This window comes from Denticeps clupeoides, chromosome 15 (assembly GCF_900700375.1).
Source record: "Denticeps clupeoides chromosome 15, fDenClu1.1, whole genome shotgun sequence".
Taxonomy (NCBI): Eukaryota; Metazoa; Chordata; class Actinopteri; order Clupeiformes; family Denticipitidae; genus Denticeps; species Denticeps clupeoides.
In genome coordinates this window covers 14,376,224-14,400,119 of record NC_041721.1, presented here as the reverse complement: position 1 = coordinate 14,400,119, position 23,896 = coordinate 14,376,224, and the positions used below count along the sequence as shown (strand labels likewise).

At 42.4% G+C, this 23,896-nt stretch overlaps 1 protein-coding gene across 4 annotated transcripts in view; it reads left to right on the top strand.

Moving 5' to 3' along the window:
* Positions 1-23,896, top strand: part of cacna2d4a (calcium channel, voltage-dependent, alpha 2/delta subunit 4a) — a 65,886-nt gene that overhangs the window by 39,860 nt on the left and 2,130 nt on the right. For 2 of the 4 annotated variants that reach the window (XM_028954733.1, XM_028954732.1), the window contains 12 exons: positions 12,333-12,394; positions 13,973-13,987; positions 16,801-16,845; positions 17,978-18,040; positions 20,523-20,593; positions 20,900-20,975; positions 21,847-21,899; positions 21,997-22,052; positions 22,259-22,279; positions 22,489-22,606; positions 23,151-23,266; positions 23,517-23,599. In XM_028954733.1, coding sequence (XP_028810566.1) covers positions 12,333-12,394; positions 13,973-13,987; positions 16,801-16,845; positions 17,978-18,040; positions 20,523-20,593; positions 20,900-20,975; positions 21,847-21,899; positions 21,997-22,052; positions 22,259-22,279; positions 22,489-22,606; positions 23,151-23,266; positions 23,517-23,599 — 779 coding nt within the window. Of the gene's footprint in view, positions 1-12,332; positions 12,395-13,972; positions 13,988-16,800; positions 16,846-17,977; positions 18,041-20,522; positions 20,594-20,899; positions 20,976-21,846; positions 21,900-21,996; positions 22,280-22,488; positions 22,613-23,150; positions 23,267-23,516; positions 23,600-23,896 lie in introns of those variants that run through there. The other 2 variants (XR_003742548.1, XR_003742547.1) reach the window with 2 other exon arrangements.

Sequence of the window (23,896 nt, the reverse complement as noted above, 5' to 3'; positions counted from 1 at the left end):
TAAACAGTAATATCTGCTGTGCACTGGTATTTGCATGATGTTACATCATGAAGTCTGACTACCCTTCCTGCCACATTATCATTATATTACGTATTTATTAAAAGGTTGATATAAAAACAACAGTAATAGTTATAATAGCTGCTGTACGCTGGGATTTTATATGAGAGTATATCATACATCATCTGACTGCATATTCTGTTGTACCACATTATAATTAAATTACGTTGATTTAAAAAACTGAAAAAGAACATATATAACAGTGGTTGCCTTTGAACATAATAACAAGGATAAAAATCTACATAACAATGTAAACAAAACAACACTATATTTATATAATAATAACATCAATATTTATATAATAAATGTAGAAATATAGAATTAATAAAGCAATAATTTATCTAAATTAAATCATATCATTTGATTGTATTTATTTTTACTGTTATTACTATTTTATTGTGAATACGTGGAGATTTACGAGACAGGTTCCCGCTTCCACATCTCATGTTTTCCATGAGATGTGGAACCACAGGTTTGAACAGAGGTGTGTGATGATTGTCTGCATGATGGAACGGTGAAAATACGAGGAATGTTCGGAAGCTGCTCCGCACTGTTTTGCGGTTAGCCGTTGCCACGGTGGCAGGCTGGCGTTAGCCTCATTGCTCCCCTCCCTCGGAGTGTCTCCAGACAGCTAGGCCGATGATTCACACATGCTCGTTTCTTGTTTGCACACACCGTATAATCAGTTTACAGCTAACCATACATCCCCGCATTGTCACTCAGCAGTGGGTTCTAAATGACTGCTTGGGCGCAGCCCTGTCATTTTACAGCGCGCAAATCCATTATGCTGCATTGATCAGCACAACAGGATTGCACGCTTCCTGCTGTCTTTATTTAACGTTCCCTTTGTTTTTATTTTGCACTGTAATATATTGACATATAGTGCATCCTAATGATCTAATGTCGATCAATAAACACCCAAACATCCATTAATCTATTGACACCGAAATGCTAGTCTGCACAGTAGCATCTCTAGTAGTTATTTCAAAGTGTTCCTGCTCCGCTCTATGCTGGCATTCGTATTTCCGTGCTGAAACTCAGCCACTGTTCTGTTTATTTGACGCGGCTGTAGCAGAGTGTTCTGCCAGTTGGTCTATTATTAATGCACTGCTTTAATAAAATGGCCATAAGGGTGTGTTGGGCCTACTTGGGGCAGCCTGCATTTTCCTGGCCACGTTTTTTGGCTTAAGGTGCCAGAATACAATGCCAGCATCAATCCTGCATGGTAAAGGTTTGTAGGTGTCATAAAATAAAAGGCGTAATGTGACTGTGATTTTCCATTAAAACGTTAGTGTTGGTGCTGATGGCTTCTGAGGACCTGCACCTTGCTGTAGAGGGTAGAGAGAATAGGCGATAGCTGAACTGAAGTCCAGTGGTGGGGCAGTGGTGGCCTAGCAGGTAAGGAGGCGGACGAAAGGCTGCCGGTTCGAATCCCGGTCCGCCAAGGTGCCACTGAGGTGCCACTGAATAAAGTACCGTGCCCACACACTGCTCCCCGGGCGCCTGTCATGGCTGCCCACTGCTCACCAAGGGTGATGGTTAAAAGCAGAGGACACATTTCGTCGTGTCACCATGTGCTGTGCTGTGCTGCAGTGTTTCACTTGAAGTTCAACAAACACTTCGTCCTTCCTGTTTTTAACAGCAGTGCTTGTGGGACAGGTGCGGAGAAGGTGGTCAACTCACCTCTCCTCTCAGATCACTTAGGATTTTAAGTGAGCTCTTCTTGAACAGTTCTCTCTTTCTCTCTCTCTCTCTCTCTCTCTTTGGATCCAGTCAGGAATTTTCATTAGCAGACTGACCTGTGCAGTGACTCAGTGGTCTGGGAATCACCATTTTATTTATTTTTTCATTTTTGATGCAGTCCTCATTAGCAGGGTTACCATGGAGAACAGCGCACTGACATTTTCTTTGTGTTTGAATTTCCTTTGTACGGAAACGTTTCCTTGAAATAAAACTATATCCACTTATGGGGTACATTGTATATTATTTTAATAGTTTAATACACTTTATTACATGTCATAAAGTTGTATGGATGTTTTTGTTCTATTTTTTTCAGCACTAACTGTGTCGCAATCAGTCTTCTTCATTGTTTTTAATAATGACACTCAGCTATTGTAAAAATATTACAATAAATATTATACATGTGATGGTGCGTTTAGCTCATGAAGGATTTATACAGATTTTTTCTGTCTCACGTTTGACCGCAGTGATCAGCACCTCAGACAGCTCCACATCAGCAAGTCTGCCATAGTAACTACATGTAATAAGCAAATGGTACAAAAGACTGCATTCAGTTTCTAGAGTTAAGAGAACAGATGAGAACTCTGAGAAGCTTGTGGTATTTGTACATAGTTGTATGCAAATCCAGTTGCATGTCAGTGTTGAAATTTTTAATAAATTACATATTAAATATAATTTAATGACATGTAGCTTGTGAAAGTCACTACTTGTGACCTTTAAATTAATTTATGTGTCAATGAATAGTTGTTCGAATTGTACAAATATTTGTGGGATATTTTATGACTGTCTTACGAGAATGGGTTAAATAATCATTCAGAAATAGTGATGTCTAACAAGGCTAACTGACAACTTACTACCACAATGTTCTGCATTTTTAAAAGACTTGCAATGTTGTTAGATCATCCTTAAATCACACATAAATATCAAGTTGATGAAGGGCCCACATTTGCTGCTCACAGCAGAGTACTTCATTAATTTGACAAGAGTCCTAAATGTTGATTGGTTCCCACTGCTGCTTCCTAATTCTTAGCCAAATGTAATCAAGGATTTCGTGGAAAAGAAAGACAGAAAAAATCATCATGGTTTCTCAAGCTATGAGCTTAAACAGTTCTGACCAAAGCCTTGAAACACACAGGAGGGATTAATGATTCTCTGTGCTACAACACACATATTCAGACCATAAAAGATTTTGAATTCTTGTGAAGGACACAAGATCACTGGCTTAGTAACAATGAATATGATCATAAAATATAATGTATTGTCACACATACACTTATATACATCATTGCATAATTCAATAACAAAGAATAACAAAGAAACATTTTGGTACAGTACTATATATCTTTTTTTATAAATATGCGAGGGTATGGGTCATTTAAAAAAAACATTTGAATTGCACAAGGCACAGAAAACGAAATGTGTAAGTTAGTGCAATGCAATGCAATAATGCATCTGATGCAGACCTTTCAATCTGAATGGAGGGTCTCAGCCACACGTTTCCGCAGCTTGGAGGTGTTGCTTGGGGGATGCTGGCACTTACACCACGTTACCTAAGCAACAGGCAGAAAAAGACAGAGAGAAAGAAAGAGAGAGAGAGCAAGTGATTTATTTATTTATTTTGTCTGACTCATTCTGCACTGTAAGCTAACTCGTGAGCCTGCTGCCTGGACTATTATTAGCCAGGCTTTAACGCAAGGCGGAACGTTCTGCTGCCGTTCTCCTGCCATGCTTCCATGGCTTTTTGCATGCTGAGCAGCGCAGTCCTGTTGCAGGCCCGTTTTTTTCCCGGGCTGCCAAGTATCACAACACATTATATGCCACCAAATTAATTCTGTAATGACAAAATAAACTTGTGCCTTGCTGCAATTTGTCACTTTATTTGGTTCACAGAATTCAACAAAATGCATTCTCTGAACAAAATACTTTTTGTTACTGGTAACATGCATTCTGTAGAAGTTTTTTTGTAGAAATTTAATTTGTGGACAAACTGACTTTTGTGCTCTTGGCCAAATGCATTCTACACAATACAGATTTCATCCACATGATCAGTTTTTTCCCACAAAATGAATGTCAATTTATTTAAACATCCTCCTGTCAATACACCACACATGCAAGTGCAGCAAGGTGCAAGTTTCCATTCAGTTTTTTTTTTCCTTGTAATATGTTCGTGGCGAACAAAACAAAACAAAGTTTGCCTGTGCTGTAGTGATCTCATGACCATAGCCACTAGCAAAAATTCTATCAATGTTATATATGCTTGTTCTTTTCATTTAACTCTTTGGTGCTATGATTCACTCACTTTTACACAGAACTATTTAAATTGACTGTATAATGAGAATTTGTGAAGGTGCAACACTGCATGGGGAGAGATCATGACTACAGGGTGTTTTTAAGATTATTTTGTGCAGGAAGCTGAGCCATTATGGTAGGACTTTGCACCTATGCCTAGATGGTAGCCATTAAAAAGTGAGGTGACAGATGGTGACTGGCACCCTCTGGGCAGAACAGGCTATTTAAAAAAGGAGGTGCCGGTGTTTGCCTCTCCTCCTACCACCACTCACACGTGGCCAAACACATGCTGGCGGTTAATTAAGATAGCTTCAGTACACATAGTGTTCACTTTAATCACGCTTCTTATCTCAACACATAAACAGAGGTGGTATTTTTTATCCTGTAGGCTTAGACTAGGCTTCGAATGCCAGCAGAGGTCATTGGGGTCATTTTTTTTGTCAAATAGGACTGGGTGCGAAGCCCACAGAGTGGATCATATCTTTTTTATGTGATCTTTGGTGTCAGTATCAGCATGACCCGAGCCTGAGCTTTATGTGTACAGTTCTTTGTGTTGAATGTTTAATTTTTTATCCAGCTGTCTATACAGTGTGTGATGTGTCAGCACTGCAGTCAAGCAGAAGTGTTACACGAATACTTTTTGCTTTAAGACGACTTCTGCCAGCTCGTCTTCTCAGGGGAGCAAGAATGACAAATTTCATAAATCTACTAACTGCAGAAAATCGCACATAATACAGTTGCATGGTCAATGTTTTACTGTATAATAGTAATTCATTCAGTTTATAGAACCCCTAATATTACAGAAAGACACCCAGGAATCATTCAAGCACCCTCAGAATTCAAAATCTTGGTTTGAAGTGCTTTATACAGTGGTCCCAATAATGGTGCAGGGTCTCCCATTCTGGGATTGGACAGGTCAGAAAAGTTTAGAAAAATTAAGATTATTGATTGAGTTCACTGGAATATCCAGTATAAACACCAAGGAACATTTCAAGGCTGTTTAAATTATTAGCCAGGAAAGTTCCATGACAATTAACATCGTTAAAAAAGGTGGAAAAATAGTACATCTGCCCAGAACGGGCCGTTCTCCAGAACCGAGGGATCCCACCGAGAGGCCCGTGGAAACTCTAAAAGAGCCACAGTTCTAAATGGCAGAGATGGGAGGGGCTGGGCAGGAGGCAACATTCATAAATCTGGCCTGCATGCAAATACGGGTAGAAAGAAGAAGGCCATTGTTGAAGAAAAAAAACATGCCAACTTTTTAAAAGCCCCATATTATGAATGTTAACAGACGTTTGAAGAGTGCAGGGTGTGTATGTGTTTACAAAATTCCCATAAGATTTCTTGTGGCAGACAATATGCTTATTGTTGGGACACTTTTTGTGCTTCCTTCTGTCATCACCGAGGAGGTGACTTAAGAAACCAGATAGGCCTGTTGGTCAGGACTTGAATGAGATTCTAAAGAAATGCCAGACTCAGAAGTTTACAAAAGTATATTTAAGACTTTTAATAAATCAGATGCTTATACTTCAATAATTCATAAAGTCATGCTGTAATTTAAAGAAGAAGATAGCCTCAGGTGCACATTGCCAGATGTCTTCACTGACCAGCCTGTTTCCTCTGACCTCAACAAGAAACGGAAGAGCAGGGTGCTTCAAATGTCACTCAAAACTGCAGATTATGTCAATCCATTACCCACTGTGGCCCATTGACAAAACCCCCTGAAGAGAATGTTTTATTTAATTCTGCCATGTGTTCACACAGCTAATGTCCAAAAGGTAGCGCAGTGTGGAGATAAATTGTCTTGGGTTGTTCCTTCACATAGTGTCCCTCTTTTTGTCCATACCCCTTTTGTGGTAACAGAAATGTGATTGCATGTATGTCTTCTTCTGAGATATGATATCATTCAGAATTCATTATACAACTCTGTTTCCATCAGTGGATCTTTATTTGTAATATTTAGTTGTCAAAAATAAGTTGTGAAGAAGTTGTCTGTCATGTGTTTTTGTTGTAGACTCTGTGAGGTTGTAGGCTATGTGTCCTGCGCTGTCATTGGCCAGCCAGTAAAGGGTATTTAGCATGTCCACAAAAAGCAATCGATGATCAGTATTTGCCTCCAGTTTTGGATTTTTCTCTGCAAAATGACATAAGACAAAATGGAGAAATTTAATAGCAAATAAGGAAATATTATACATGATGAGCCTGTCCACATCCTGGTAGTGTGACCTGATTGATTATATTCCATGAAAAAGATAACTGTCATATCGTCTGATTAATGCCTCACATAAGCTGCCAAGGCTGAGTGTTCTCGAAATTAAACGAAGAGAAAATGAGAAACACCGCCGTAGCAGCTGACACCCAGATTCCAAACCAGCACTGGGTCAGTTCTGCCAGGGTCACAGAACTCAACCGCAGCTGCACGACTGTAATGAAATATGACGATGAAAAGACTGGAATCGCCGTGAGAAAATACCGCTTACCAACGTTGGGGCAGTGGTGGTCTTGTGGTTAAGGAAGCGACCCCATAATCAGAAGGTTGCCGGTTTGAATCCCGATCCGCCAAGGTTCCACTGAGGTGCCACCGAGCAAAGCACCGTCCCCACACACTGCTCCCCGGGCGCCTGTCACGGCTGCCCACTGCTCACTCAGGGTGATGGGTTAAATGCAGAGGACAAATTTCACTGTGTGCACCGTGTGCTGTGCTACTGTGTATCACATGTGACAATCACTTCACTTTAATGCTGAGTGTAATCTGTATCTTTGTCGGGTTGGTGGTCAGTTTTTCCGAGATGTGAAGCTCAACCATTGACCCATTTGCACTTGCTGAATGAAGCACAGTTTTCTTTGAAAACACACATGGAAGTGTCCTTGTGCTTTTTCTTTTACAAAAGAAAAAAAAATGAAGAAAGAGAGATGAAAGTCACCTTTATTATTTTCCACTCTCCTCATACACGTGTTTCTTTCGTTTTTGTTGTGTGAAAAAGACCTCACTGGCCAGTGCTTTATGAAGGATGAAATGCAGCAAGGCGCACTCCCTGACCTCATTTCCAGTGTCCTCTCTGGTTTGGTAGGCTTGGTTGAGGCGCAGCGTTCCATGACGTATATATTTAGCCCGTGCCTTAGGGGCTAGAGGGGAACTTAAACGGGGTGGGGCTAATGCAAACATGGACATGCTTGACCTTTGGTGCCTGCTCAGCTCTCTCTGCTCACCACATGCACAGATGGCTAAGTCCGCTTGCCTAGAAAGCGTGTGGTGCACGCACAACCTAAAACAGCTCGAGTGTGAAGCGGATGCAGAAGACATTGAGGTAAAGTCTGATGTCACTTAATAACAAGTTTGGGGCTCTGGGGTCTCTTTTCATTTAGACCCTTTCAGTTGTACATATGGACTGTGCACTGTGCTTAATGTAGAATTAAAGACCGCTGTCTGAAGGATAAAGTCCCTCGATCTCATCTGAATCAGAGCGGACATCTGCCTCGGGCCGGCTCCTGCTGAAACTGATGAGAGGGAAGAATAAGTCAGTATGTTTGGAACTAAAACCAGACTTAAAACACTTAAAACCACACAAAGTCAAAGGGATGTTGGCCCGCATACGCTCCACAGTCATCAAGGTGACGTTCATACACCAACACATCTATCTCTCATTTACAAAACAAGAAAAACGTACAAAATGTGCAGCTGTAAATGTTTTTTTGCTCTGTCATGTAAATTGATTCCCCTCCTGTGGACAGAGACAGTAATTTGACAGTAAATGGCCTATTTGTGCTATAGACGTGTAATAAATAACTTGCACCCATAAATACAGTTTAACTCCCTTACCTGAGGCAAGAGTCATCACATCACCAGAGCCAAGGTACTAAAGCCTTTATTAGCCCCGGACAACATGGACGACCATCTTATAAAATAAAATTTTAAAAAAGTGATTGTCACATGTGATACACAGCAGCACAGCACACGGTGCACACAGTGAAATTTGTCCTCTGCATTTAACCCATCACCCTGAGTGAGCAGTGGGCAGCCATGACAGGCGCCCGGGGAGCAGTGTGTGGGGACGGTGCTTTGCTCAGTGACACCTTGACAGATCGGGATTCGAACCAGCAACCTTCTGATTACGGGGCCGCTTCCTTAACCGCTAGGCCACCACTGCCCCCTTATGGAGTATAAACCACATTAAATAGAACTGGTTTCATCCCATATTAAAATAGATCATGATTGAATCACATCATACCCATCTAGATGCTTATCGGATCGTCGTGTATTGTTGTGATGTACACCACTAGTAGTTTGAATAGAAATTCAGATGACAAGAGGACTGGGGGGGGGGAGGCATGACTGGAACTGGCCCCTGAGAAATTCTGTCGCATTTGTTCTGCTCGCAAGCTGTTGTGCTGCCAGTCCACCCTTACGGTCCAATGGCACACCCTAAGGTGACACTTCGGTCACGGGTGCTAATCGTATTGTGCTGTCGTGTTCACGGCAGGAGGCCCGTCTGCCTCGGCTGCGCATGTGTGATCTCCTTCTGCTCGCTGGGCGGGTGCTGCACTAATATCTTATGTAAAACAAACACGGGGTCTTGTAGCACCACCGCTGGTGTGCCGTCCCGCTTCCGAATGCACAATTGCGATTATGCGGCCCCTGAGCACGCCTAAGCCCCCCTGTCCTCAGGATAAAAGTGGCTGCTCAGTGCCAGTTCTGACAACAGAAGGCTCGGTGCTCCTGAGCGCTTGCGAGGGCTTCTAATCCCCGACCGGATAGATCCAGTTCCCTCCCCTCTTCAACTCAGAATCCCCCCTTCCCCTCCTTCTCTCCGTCCTTCCACTGCACCCTCAGCCAGGTGCTGACACGAAGTTGAAATCCTCAGTCGCTTTGTCTCGCGCATGTCTGACACCGGACGCTAAGTCCCACGGAGGCCGCCTCTTTATCGCTGGTTGTTATTCCCGGCCTCCCCTCTCGTCGTATCCCCGGCTGAATCTGTGATCTCTCTTCGTTCAGCATGCGCCGCGGCCTGCCTGGTTCTTCTTTTCATGTCGCCTCCAAAGCAAACCGACCGGGCCGGCATACGTTACAGCGTGGCCCAACCTCTGGCCTCACCCAGAGCCACCACTACTGTTGGAAACATCGGGAACTAACAAGGACGTCCAAGTCAGAGACTGAGCAGCTACCGCCAAGGTCCAGGCGATGCACCTCATCCGCAGTCACCTTAAAGGAGCAGCTGCAATACGGCAGAACCTGAGCGTTTAGTGTTTCACCTTGGTGTCGCTTGGATGCAGATATCTGGGTCAGGAATGGAAGTGGAGACTTGAAAGCAGGCCATCGGGAAAGGGCCGAGGAGGCTCGGCAGAAAACCTCCGCAAGGCATTCCCAAGAACGCTCTGCAAAGTCAGTGCGACCTCAGCCACCACAGCCGCCTCTGGCTCTGGATTCACGTGGCTGGAAAGGATTTAATTAGTCGGCAGTGTTATCTCCGATTGCTGAGCGTTCCACCTTTTTACGGCCGATTGGATTTGTGTCTTCGACCCCGCCCCAACGTCAACTTGCTAAGTGAGCAGCCGGGGCCATTTTAAGGTACTTTCTGGTCCCTTCGGGTAAAACTGAGCCAGCCCAAGCGCAGCGATTTAAGGAATATGTATAACGCCACGCGATCACATGCCTGATGAGATTAATGGAGTTATCTGACTTCTGTATAAAAACAAGTCGGTGCTTTCAGAGATTATCGATTCTGTTTGAATTATTTTGCAGTTGAGTTGGTATTCACTTTCACAATGACTGACAGAACTTGAAGATCTTCTCTAAATGCTTTAGGCAGTCTTGGCAGTCTTGGCAGTCTTGCTAGGAAGGACTAGAACTCTGATGGTGGGTGTGCACCGCCTGTTCATTTTCCATTTAATAACATATAATGTGCGGTTTACTGCAAATAAATGATTGCATATGACCGATCATGGAATTGAAAGGGGTGCTTACGGTTGGACTAAGTGCATAATCAGTCATTCTTATTTTCCTTGTTCAGCTCTCAGTCATTGACAATTGGCTGCTTTGCCCAATTTGACAGCTCTGTGAGCAGCATTTTTATAGGAGTACAGAAGCAACAATGAACGAAAAGTGTTCAGAAAGGAATTTTAAGAGGTTGAACATCACGCACCACTGCCGTTGTCCTGTCAGGTATCCCCTGCTGCTGTGTGCTGGGGTCGGGTTCTGTGTTTTTTTTGCTTTTGGCTGTTATTTTCTTGAATGCTTGAGGGACAGACAGGAAGAGCAGCTCATCTTTGGCCTTTTCCCGGTCTGCTTTCAGATCTCAGGGGGCTACGGAGTGTGTTCTTCCTGTGAAGTCCCCCCTCCCTCGCTCTTCCCCTCCTTTCATCATTCTGTCTCTCTTCTGCATGCTGTCCATTGGGAGGCTCATGTTGCATTTTTAGATATGACACACACACACACACACACACACACACTGACAGGGCACTGTGACTATCTGCACTCCAAATGGAGCATTCACATTCACTAGGATTTAACAAGCTAACGCATCAATCATTCACAGCCATGACAAACAGCCATCAGGGTAGCCGGCAAAACTGAATCCAACCGATTAGAAAAGGCAATTAAACATCCAGCTAATGTAACTTTCCTCTCCAGTCCATCATAATCACTTGAATCTGCAAAATGCAAAAACCCTAATAATGATTACGCCGCAGAAGGACATTAATCGTTGTGGGGCACGATAGTGTTTGGAAAGCACAAGGCCGATTATTCGTTTTGTATTCCTGTTTACGTAGGGCTGTGCTGATAGCAGAGGCTGCCGGTTAACGCCTGACTGTTTACTGGAGAGATTTAAATTGCAGCAAGAAATTTGTGCGGCTCAGATGCCTCGAATAAATGAATATTTCAACATGAATCTGAACGCTACAGATATCTACATGCTGCATATTTCTCCCCAGCAAACTCGTGCAGCTGCTGCCATACTTGCTTTGGGATAATTGCATCTATTCTTTAGTCTAAAGTGAAAGTGACAGTGAAGTGATTGTCATTGTGAAACACTGCGGCACAGCACACGGTGACACATTGAAATGTGTCCTCTGCTTTTACCCATCACCCTTGGTGAGCAGTGGGCAGCCATGACAGGTGCCCGGGGAGCAGTGTGTGGGGACGGTGCTTTGCTCAGGGGGACCTCAGTGACACCATGGCAGATCGGGATTCCAGCAGGCCACCTTCTGATTGCGGAGGCACTTCCTTAACCACTAGGCCACCACTGCCCCATAAACCTAAGTGTGTGTGTGTGTGTGTGTGTGTGTGTGTGTGTGTGTGTGCATGCATGTGCGTGCATATTAGATTTTTTTTCAAGTGCGTGTTTATCAGTGTCTCATGCACATAACTGTGCCATTGCAGCTTTGTTAAATTAAAAGTGGGAGTAGCATTCTTGTTGATTGTGGCTGAATTCCACCAGCCAGCCTAATAAGTCTGATCATTTTAATTACATATCTCTGAAGCATAATTATGTGTGGACATCAAAGTTCTTAAAAGTGTACATAAGCTCTTTAAACTCTAATTTAACACCACGCTCAGTATTACATAAACAGAGATGAGATTGGGTAAGTTGGCATATGCACGTCTCAGTATAAACTCATCATTTTAATACGGCATGATTCCCCCATGGCTAAGAGAGTGGCCAACGGGCATTTTAACACCTCCAAAAATCGTAGGTGACGCTCAAACATGCGTCTTCCTGTGTTGCCCGTTTTGTGTGACAGCCGCTTGTGTCATGCTAAAACCCGAGAGCCTGTGACATGTCTGTCAGAGATGGGTTCCGGAACAGTGAGACCTGTTGTGAGGAGAATGCTCCTAATGAGTAGAACATTGACTGAAACAAATTGAGGACGTCCCCATTTATACATTTACATTGACGTCTCAATCTGTCCTCATACAGTGTTGTTTATTGTGATTATGCTACAATGCTTCCCCGGCACAAGGTCTCTGACCTGAATGTTTGTGCCAAGCTTGTGCTCATCCAGGAGCTCCATGCAGCAGCATTTTTTCAGGGCCACATGCTTACAATTCCAAAAAGTGTCCTTTTCTGGGGTCAGTACTCTAGCCCAGACTGTCCATGTGGGCCAGGCATACGTGATATATTACAAACACCATTGTTATAATTGTTTGGGTTTTTCTGAGGATGGTAAAGCTAGTGCTGAACCTTTCTCGAACATTGCAATAATGTTTCTTGGAACTTTAACAGCATGATTTTCTTTCATGTTTTTAGCTATTGGAGTACAGATGACGCAGGAAATGTTGCAGAGGAAATTCTGGGCCATTGCTACACAGGTAGGCCACAGCGCTAAGTAACTCAGCCAAGATTGAGGCCCTGAGCTCACAACATGCACACATTCAAAGGCTCAAACATGTCATCAATATCTTATAGGTTAATTATGAAATAGATTATCAATTTATTGACATTGTTTATTAAGCGAAGTAAAAGTTATTGTGGTTGTACAATAATGAATAAATGACCTTTAAAAGATGTACTTAGTATCAGGCTTCTCTAGTGACCTATTGTGTCTTAATGATAATCAAAATGTTGAGTCACGATGGAAATGTAGACGTCTCTGGAACTTAGAAGCAGTACTGGAGTTGAGGGGGGATGAAAACAGTCAAAATCATCCCTCAGTTCCATCCCTTGTGCTATTTTATCAATGAATGCATAGGTCTATTGAGTAAAACACTGTGAGCAAGAGGGCATGCGTGAATAAGAACAAAACCACAGGAATTTACCTTCGCCCTCCACTACGGCGAGCCACCAGGGCCAATAATCAGCAGGTTCACAATGCATTTTTAAATAGTTATTAGGCTACCATCAGAGTGCAGCGCACACACCGGTATTTGGGTGAAAATTCAAAACCTGACTGCTTTGTGAGTAAACTTGAGAATCTGGCACGAAGCATCCACACCATCCATGTTGTTTTACGATCGTAAATTATATTAATTTTGTTTTTGCTCAAACAACATTAAAAAATGGTACACAGTTGGCCTTCCACCATGTGCACTGTCATCAGCACAAAATATGGCTGATAATAAATTCACCACCCCCCCTGTTTTTTTTTTTACAACTCGACTACTGGATACAAGAGTACATTTTCAAGACATTTGAAGTGAGAAAAAGCTGGAACATTATCACTAATCATGCACCAAATGAATGCAAGTTTTCACATTTCATGCATGAGAATTTTTGTCTATAGTAGTAAAAAAAACTCATCTGCCCTTTACTTTCTTGCTTTCTTCCCCGCAACAACCAGTTTTATGGTCAGCATCATTGTCTTCACAACAGTGGGCAAGACTGGGGTTCCTCCTCATTACACACTTTAGCTCTGCAGCACAGTCGCCATCCGTCTTATTGCATTCTTCTGAGGTCCACTTGCGTAACACGGTTACTGAAACACGGTGGCTGTAGAATTGACCCTTTTACGGGTGCCCTGTCTGAGCAGGTTTTTACCGCAGTGTGCCACGAGGGAGCGACTCTTTCCACTGTCTATGTGTGTGTAAAATACACACTTCTTCATCTGTGCGCCTCGCAGCGCGGCTTTATTCTAAGTCTGTGTGGGTTACACAAGTGCCTTATCCCTCAGCTTATTCTGACAGCTGCCATCTTTATTTAATAAGCAGGAAATTGGAGTCCCTGTCACAGGCGTGAGATCAACTTAGACCAAAATGCTGCGGTCCGAACAACACACTCGCGCACACACGCTGGCCCACTCGGATGTGGCACATACTGTACATGTCACTTCCAAAGCAGGATTTGCATATGACTGCCGGGCGACAGATAAATGTGATGTTGTGCGTGTTGACTAATCAATTCCCTCTGTCTGCTTCCCACTTCTCTGATCCTCGGTCTCCAATGGAACTCAGCCCAACGACACGGACGTAAGTAGACAGCGCAATTTCCTCTGGTTTCATTCTCTCGAGGATGCCCACTCTCCCTGCTCTCTGATCACAGGCTTCCCCTTCTGTTGAAGCGATTAGAAATGCTCTCAGCTCCAAAAAAAAAAAGTCGTCAGAACACCAACACAGATTCCTCCCAACAGGCCCTTTATATAAGAGTTTTTATTATTTGCTTTTATTATTTGTTTCAAAATCATTGAGTTGGCTGGTAGGACCCTGGGGTCAACTAACCCAAGGACTGAAATTCAGTCTGAACATCATGCGGCTCCAGATGGATGGAAGAAAAAAGCAAGTTACTCTCTTCGACTTCCTTTACTAGGAAACAGGCACGTGTCCCCCTCTGGCCCAGTTCATTACTCTGAGTCACAGCTTAGTATGGTCACCGTGGCCCTAAATATAGTGCCACAAAGCGGTGGCCTTCCTCCCCTGAAGGTCATTCCGGAGGCCTTTTCATTCCAGCCTCCTGTGCTTCCTACCTGCCAAATGCTGCGCGTTATTAGGCGAGTAATTATTACCTGAGCTTAATTAAGGAAGCACTGGGATGAGGAAAACTGTGGATGAGCGCGACTCTAAATAAATCCAGCACTTTACCTGCAATCTGTAAACAGAACGTATTAACGTTAAATGCGGTTTTCAAGATATCGCTAGATGAAACGGCGTTTTTGTGTTTACACTCTGCACAGAGAGCTTGATATGTTCACAGCACCGGTGCCCTGGCGTTGAGCTAATTGCTGCTGCCCCGGCACAGATGCTAATAATGCCCTGGCACTGACACTACGCACGGCCTGGCACTCAGACAGATACTGGCTATAAATGGCCTTGCATAGCAGTGGCGCAGCGCCGCCTTCGACAACAGTGCCTCGGCCGGCTTCTGTGGAGGATACATTTTATCAGAGATATGATCCTGTAGGCATCACGCTGATCTGGAGCAACTATCGGTGCTAATTAAAGAAATAGTTCCCTTGAAGCAGCAATACATTAAGTGCACCGCTCAAGCGCAAGAAATATTAGTGTGGCGCTCAGGCTTCATGACTGATGAGAGGGTTTTGCTTTTTGAAAGTACAGTTTATCGTCCGCTGGCACGTATTTGGCTCGTTTAAACGCTTCACAATGTGAGCTAGTTACTGGCATGTGAATAGATAGACCCCGGGTGGGGCTCCAGCGCTCGCCCCTTCTGGCCTCTGAATTAATAAGGACCCTTTTTTTTATTTCAATATTTTTTTTTTAGATTTACAAAAATGGCCAATAACATAAATTCCCATTTTAAACCACGTAACGCTATTCGGTTCTGTTTGCATTATTGTGTGAGACCACATGTACCCCTGCCCCTCCCTCCACTTCCTTTGTCATCAAGGCTGCCATTAATGTTGATTTGTGCCATTTGAGCGCATCCCTTCTCTCAACTGCTTTTCTTGGTGACAGACAGGTAACAACAGCCTCGTCCATGTTAATTAAAAACCTATTAAAACATCTTGAAACAGCCACCAGACATAAGCGTTGGCCCATCATCAGCCTACAACGAGCAAGCCAGTCTCATTTAAAATGCACAGATGAACTCTGTCAGGCTAGTTCCGACAGCTAAAAGAATTATTTGATCATTAGTTTGTGCAACAATATTTGGATGTCAGATCATTAGCTGACCATTCCGTCTCGAATAAATGCACAAAGATATAATTCATTCATTGTTCACTTGCTCCAATTACATAGTCTTGCAGATATAGCCTAATAAAACATCAATATTTTCTCTCGTGCAGGGGTAGGTGAGAGACACTGTTCATAAAAATAATACACCAGTTAACTGACATATCAGTATGGTGGGAAACCAGATATCTTGGGTATAAGATATGAACTAGTTACAGTTAAGAGTTAAAAAAAATAAAAATTTTAATGACCATTGTACATGCATAGCTTGAAAGATTTCCTATTTATTAGCAGAGGCATTTCCTGCTTTTCGGCAATTAGCAGCAAAATATAACTGTGGTTTAACACCTACGCCTGGATTTTCCCTTCCTTTTACTGGGGGGTTTTAATCATGCAAATCAGAGGAAAGTCCTCCCCAGATACAAACAAGCAGATTAGAATGCTGCTGCTGCTCTGTCCCCGAGGCTCTGGTTTATACGGCCCTATCCATGACACTCGTGAGCTCACTCAGAGAATGTGTTGATTGAGTGTTTCGATACCACTGGCTGGAGCCTGCCATGCCCCCAACGAGGTCATTAACACTGTAACATCTCCACATTCAGTGGTAGCATCCCTATTTGCGAGGGCTCATACATTTATGAACATTTGATGAAATATCCTGTTTTTAAAGAAAATGGTACGGATTGGTAATCACTGATTACAATATGAAATAAACTGTCCTAGAGGATAATTAATATCCTCCAACCACACTGAACAGTTTTAGCCATGACTCCATTATAGAACCCCATTATATATCAATGGGCCTTTTGCAACATTGAAATGAAACCATGTGTTTGCACGATGATGCCAGAACATGCAATTTACCAAGTTTCGGTTAAACATTCTTATAATGCAAAACACGTGATTCTGTGCATTATTGAGAGCAATAACAACATTTAGAATGAAAGATATTCTAATTAGCTTGTATGAAGGTATTATTTTAATGATTATATATCTCTGGAAACTTGATGCATTGTGGCAGTAGTGAGTATACTTCCACAAATACACTGTAACTGTCAATTGTCATGGCAATTAAATAAAATACATTTTCTTTACTTGAACCATTTAAGGAGTTTTAATGCTGATATTCTCTCTTTTTCGCTTCTTTTGCACAGTGCTCTGCAGTTGAAGGCTTTTGTCCCCTCGGTTGTGACCTTAACGTAAGTAGGATTTTTCAGGTTGGGCTATTCCGTCACAGGAATGATTAATGATTCACCGGGTCCCACTAATTACCCATCATTAACAATATCCTATCCGTCATTCTTCCTTTCATGTTTGCCCTGAAACTGACTTGGTTTCATATCATTCAATCAATCCTGCTAATGCAAAAAAATAATACTGCTGAAGGCCAAATTCCAAAACTTTCATTTAAATAAGAAGCCTAATTAGCTGAACGAAAGCACAAAAAAGAAAATTGCCTTTTTTCCACTTGCATAATATGCTTATAATAAGGATAAGTTAATTATTTGCCAAATAATTATCAGTAAATGATCAAAGATTTTTAATTGCTGGCCATTATAGTTAAACAGCACAGCTGTGAGTGGGAATTGACTATGGTGGAGAAGTGCATGTGATAATGGCTGCGGCATGACAAGGCACCTCATGCTTTTCTGACACTTTTTATAACCACAGTGGAAAAGGGCAGAGTTGCTTCTAGGCTGCAGGGCGGCTTTCTGCACGTCAGGTTGTGTGACTGTTAGGGCTGAGACTGGGAGACACTGGTACTGTGTACGCTGTCACACAGAGAGAGTCACCTCTAAAACAAAGACTGTCATTGATCTTCACAACGAGCAGGAATTTAGGAAATCCAGCGTATACCTTTCTTTTACTGCTCAGACGAGTTTTTCATTTATAATTACGTCCAAACGATCTGGACATCCTCCATTTTTGAGTTATGATGTCTGAGTATCTGTGAGAATCCAGGTGTGATGAAGATGAGTGGATCGGTTATTGTTTTAAATCAAACAACTCATCTTCCTGTAGAGTATGAGACTCGTGCAGATGAACTTAAAGCCAGGAAATATTGCAGATAAGAAAATGTTCAATGTGAGGAATTTATATGCAGTCTGAATCAAGGCTGTTCTCTGCTTTCTATCGAAAAAAATTATTAGATCTTTTATCCTCGTAGCAAGAAGGTGCTGCATATGCTCCTGAGGACGATGGATTTCATAGCCCTGCGATGCCATTTTTTCTATTTTGTACCTTCCAATTTGGAGGTGAATACACTCATCCACACACAGACAATGCATGCAATCTCATTTCTGTCCTCTTTTGCTCTGTCCCCCACCACAGGAGGTCAACTGCTATGTAATAGACAGCAACGGCTTCGTCATCATCTCCAAGGACAAGAATGACGTGAGTAGGAGAGATGCAGCTCCGTGAACGAGACCTCAGATGCATCGCTGCTCATCATTCACACCCACACACTGCATGCCCCCGAAACACACACACACACCCACACACTAATACATATCTCTGCACAAATGATCACACAAAAAGGCAAGAAGAAATCATCTGGTTAAACAAATCACATAAAAATACAAGCTAATGAGCAACATCACACAATTTTATACCAATAATTTGAATATTACCACTGGTGCTAATTACAAATATGGAGTGATGTAGAGTCTGACTAGACTGTGATTATATGACATAAGTGGACATAATAAGACCTTTATTTGTTAAGTGGCATTACCCACTTTTTCACCCACCAAGAATAGCATAATTCAGCAAATGTAACATTCCTTTCCTGGTGCTCCAGATTCAAGGTGCCAGTCAAATTTTACCACATTAACAGACACAGGCCAATGCAGATAAAATGAAATAGCTCTTTTAATGAGCCCATTTGAACTGATGTACTCAGCACAGCTGGCACGGCACCATTCTCTCTCAAGTACTTTTTTCAGAATATTGCACCAGTCCAGGATCAACCGAGGTTTTTTCTTCTTATCTGCACACAAAACAAGTGTGGATGTTTGAAGATATGTATATACACTTTATTTCACCTTCTTTTGTTAAGTACATAACTCCACATGTGTTCATTCATAGTTTTCATGCCTTCAGCAATAATCTGCTAATGTAAATGGTCATTAAAATAAAGAAAACACATTGAATGAGAAGATGTGTCCAAACATTTGGCCTGTACTGTGTGTGTGTGTGTGTGTGTGTGTGTGTGTGTATATATTCATATATGCATCTCCACAGGAAACTGATTCTAACATTGTTTTCTGTGAGTTTGAAAGCTGGTTCCGAGTGACTACTGCACGTTGATTAGAATTCTGCAACAATCAGCATAGCTGTCCTGCAGACAACATCAGAGGATCAAACAGAAAATGTAATCAGGATCAGAAAAACCAAGCCTGAGTTTCGTTAATGTCTGAACTACTGCATTCTGCTGCAGATGAGTCGGGTAGGAGGAGCCATCTCCGTCAGTCATTAAGAATGATGGAAGGATTGTGGAAGGATTGAGGTCTGGGTGGCAGCAGGTCGCCTGATGACTCCTCTCCGCAACATATTTTTGCTCCTAGGATTGAGAATCTCTAATCCCTCTGAAGCTGGGTCTCAGTGGGGAACATTCCCAGTTTGCTCCTGGTCCTTTAAGTAGGACAGGGACAGACTAAAAGGTGACATTTTGACACTTTGATGGGTTGAGTATTAATCACATTAGGGTTGGTATTGTGACACAGCACAATTTTTCCTCTTTTTAAGAGACAAATGTTGTCATTTTTATTTCTGTCCTGCTGTCCTGTAACATATAAATGACATATAGTGTGGCTTTACATGCCTGTCTTTACAGGATTGCCATGTCGGTGTTTGTCCGGGCCATTTTTGCAGTTCATTAACATTTTTTACAAGTTGAATAAATCTCATTGGTGATGCTGTACAAAAGGTTGCAGATGACATGCATGCCATGCATAGTTCATTCATGAACTTCTGGAGCGGTCATGTGACGCTCCTCCACCCTCCTTCCAGCCACCAGACTGAAGTTCTCCAAACGGAGAAACGGTGTCCTGCTCTGCACCGCTGCTTATTGATAATCAAAATATGTTAATCTATAAAGAACAATCCAATAAACCTGTTTCCCTTTTTTAGTTAATCCGCCCACACACACACACACACACACACACACACACACACAGTCAAAGCCCAACAGGATTCTACTTTATTTGAATTATTTTAATCTCAACTTGGTTTTAAGACTGCAAGCCTAACCGAATCACAATGCCTGCTAAATATTTTATCCTTCAGGCTGTTGAAGTGGCGCTCCTTTAAAACAAAAAGTAGGTCAGGGAGCGCGTCTAACATCCGAAAATTTCCCAACGAATGAATGTATGAAGGAGCACAACTTAAATGGACCCTGGGACCGACTTCTCCCTCTGTACAGCTGTAGCATGAATAAAATACAGGAATACAGTAAATACAGTCTCCTGCAAGTAGGCCCCATACATGGTCAGCTCACATCCCACAGCATTATACCTAGCGCATGTTTAAAGTATGTTTAAGATACGTTTACACAGTAACGTATTCCACTGGTGAAACCAGACACAGCAACCACAGTCCCGGTCATTTATTTATTAGCCTCTGAATATTCAGTGGAGGCCAGAAAGTATCCTCCACCCCTTCATTTTTAAGACATTGTCACGTTGTGCCTGCATAAGCAATAGAATGTTTAAATGCGATCTGCAGGAGCCGTTTGCAGTGATATGTCTCTTTTTCCACATCCAACATCCAGATCTAATGACTTTAATGACCTTCAGATACATATATTAGTTTATTTTGTTTGATCTTTGGTCTTTTTTACATGCTGAAATACACGCTTTATTGTCTTGTTGCACAGGTTGGTAAATTCTTTGGACAGACAGACAGCTCTGTAATGTCACATCTTCTCCGAATGGGCATGTTTAAAAGGTGAGGAACCTTGTCTCCTTGACAGAACTAAACACTCTGGATAAGGGCGTCCAAATGATGTCATTAATGTAAATCAATGTAAATATCTGTCGATGTGTAGATTTCCCTGCCATAGGCCCACTGGATTTAATGTATGTATGATGGACCTTTCATCTCCTCAGAAATCATCTACAGTCTTTCCACAAGGGTCTCTATGGTCCTGTGCTATTTTTGATCGAGAAGGGAATTTTGAACACGCAGCACAGCGTGTCTGCGTGTGTGTGTGTGTGTGTGTGTGTGTGTTTATCCGCGTGCATCTCTCCACAGGGTATCACTTTATGACTACCAGGCGATGTGTAAGATGAGCCAGCACTCTGCCAGCAGCGCCCGGCCCCTGCTCAGCGTACGTGCTTTATGTTCAATATCTGTGTGTGCTGAGAGAGTCGTTCGCTGTAGTTACACAAAGCGCCACTGTTGCCACAGCACAGCCGAGCGTATTCCGTCCGTCACGAACGCCACGGAGGGAGGAGGAGAGTGATGGGGATTATTCCATTAGGAGCGCCACATGCCGTGGCACATCGGATCCACCGCTGTCATTTCTCCTAATCTCTCTGTTTGTGTTTTTTCACTGACTCCAAGGTTACACCTAAACAGGGTCCTGTTAGGAATAGATATTTGCAGAGAGAAGATCAATTCTCTCACTCTTTTAAAATAGACTTTTTATTCAAAGAAAATTACACTAAATCACCATGTGATGCCGTACACAGTCAGGGAAATTGAGAAGGCTCCCAATGTTAGCTCATATACAACTGGCAGGCAGAACAATGCTTATTTATGAAGATGCGAATTCATTTATAACTATTTTCTGGATTTTGTTATTGTTCTGTCTCTCACTGTTAAATGAAAGTGGAAGTGAAGTTATTGTCATTGTGAAGCACTGCAGCACATCACACGGTGACACAATGAAATGTGTCCTCTGCTTTTAACCATCACCCTTGGTGAGCAGTGTGTGGGGACGATGCTTTGCTCGGTAGCACCTTGGCGGCTCGGGATTCGAACTGGCAACCTTCTGATTATGGGGCCACTAGGTGCACCACTGTCCCAAATAAACCTACCAATAAATTACAGACAGATCATTTCTTTGCTAGTGAGCAAACTTACAAAATAAGTAGGGGTCTGACTTTAAATATTAAGAATAGTAACAATAATAATAATAATTATTATTATTATTAGTAGTAGTAGTAGTAGTTGAGCAGTGTTCTTTTTTTCCACAGCCCTTCTATGGCCTGTTGGGGGTGCTGAAGTGGTTCTTTTCTAATTTCTTGCTGTAAGTGATTGCACTTGACCAAGAGCAATGAAATTCTATTGCAAGATTTATGTTGCCGATCCTCTGTGCTCCAGCAATTTCTGTTTTCTTCATATAGATTTTTGCTGGAATTTAATATCTGTGGGCTGTGGCACGCCGATCAGTTCGCAGAAGGTAACTTTATGTAACAGAACAACGTTTTCCCACCACACTTCTCCATCCCTCATGTGTACAAGGTCATGACTTCATCTGAAGAGTTTCTTTTCCGTTGCACTGGTTGTCTCATCGCCTCCACCTCTCACTCAACACCCCATCTATCATCTGCGGTGCCAAACTGTCCCTGTCAATCATCCATCTCACCCCACAATCCCCCCTGTCAGCCAAGGTTTCCTTTCATGCATGTAAGTAAGAATCCCATGCAAAATATCGCCATATCACAGTGATGTCGATTACTGTTTACACGCACACATTTTATAAAGACGAATGTTAAAATACAAAGTCATTTGATTTTAGTGTCAACTTAAATAAATGCTGTTTTTTGATTTTTTTTATGCACATATGATGGTACTAATTATCAATGTGGAATTGTTCATTGTTCATTCTTCCACAGCCAATAAGAAGAATAAGGCCGACGTACTGCAACCCTGTGACACCGAGTACCCAAGCTTTGTCTATGACCCTTCCATCAAAGAGACCAACAGCATAATTAAGTGTGGACGATGTCAGAAGTAAGATCATAACGCAGTATCCACTAACGCTGCACAAGTCCACATTGTGCCAGTCCACCCTTCACACGTGGCAGTTCTTATCTCGCTGCACATCTTCATTACCCTGCTAGGCGATGGCCTGCGCTGCCTCACTCGCAAGTAGGTTAGCCTGCTAGAGATCACAGAGCGCCTGCAAATCCTTCTCAATTTACAAGATGAATTATCTCAATTTGCCTCGACGGACTCAGGCAATCGGTTAGGGGCTGCGAGGAGTTTTTTTTAGTCTGACAGGGTTCAGGGGCATGGTGCCCTGTCCAGATAAAGGCAGATTATCACTAATGGTGAAAGAACTTGAAATAACTTGCTTTGAAGTAAAAATACAGATAAAGTCAATAGATTGCTCACACTGAGTCAACATATTTTGTGATTTTTTTTGTGATTAATTTGTACTTTTTCATGCTTTCCAAACCACTGTAATGCCATGTATGTGAGGAGACATATACTGCATCTGTCTCTCTATGTCTTAATGTGTGTGTGTGTGTGTGTGTGTGTCTGCACTCTCTAGAATGTTTGTGGGTCAGCAGATCCCGGACTCTAATCTCCTGTTAATGGTGGTTCAGTCAGACTGTGACTGTTCTCGCCAGTATCCCCTCATCAATATGGAGCCCAAAGAGGTCAAATATATCCTTCCTGCACTATAATCCAAAAGCTGTTCACAGTCTCTAGAGGTGAATGAAGAACTTAAGGGAGAAATGTTGCTTGTTGCATTTTACTTACAAGAACAAAATCTTCCATAAATTGCTTTACTGCCACAGATATGTATATTTTTAATTGTCGGGATATTGGCTTGCCGCTAATTAATTAAAGGATGACCAGGTATTCAGCATTAGCATTAGTCCTCGGTCTGTGTGGACCCTTGACATCTCTGAACATAACGCCTCGGTGAAGTGCGACAGAATGAAGTCAATGAAGATCCGCAGACGACCTGAGTCCTGCCACGCATACCACCCTCAGGTACCACATTCTTGTTTGTTATCAGACTAATTTTCTCCAGTCTGGTAAGATTACTGCTTACTGGCCTTTATATTGAAAATTCAAATCTGTACCTTAATAGTTCTGCAGACATCATGCTTGGACAGTAACTATATATTTAAACAGACATGAGTATTATTATATATTATTATAAAAAAGTGACTGTTCTCTATATCCAAAATCCTCTTGACAAAATCCACTTGACAGGTTTATGTGGATACAGTGGGGTGCAAATCATCTTTGTTAGAATCGAGTTTGCCTTGGATTCTGGGCCATGAA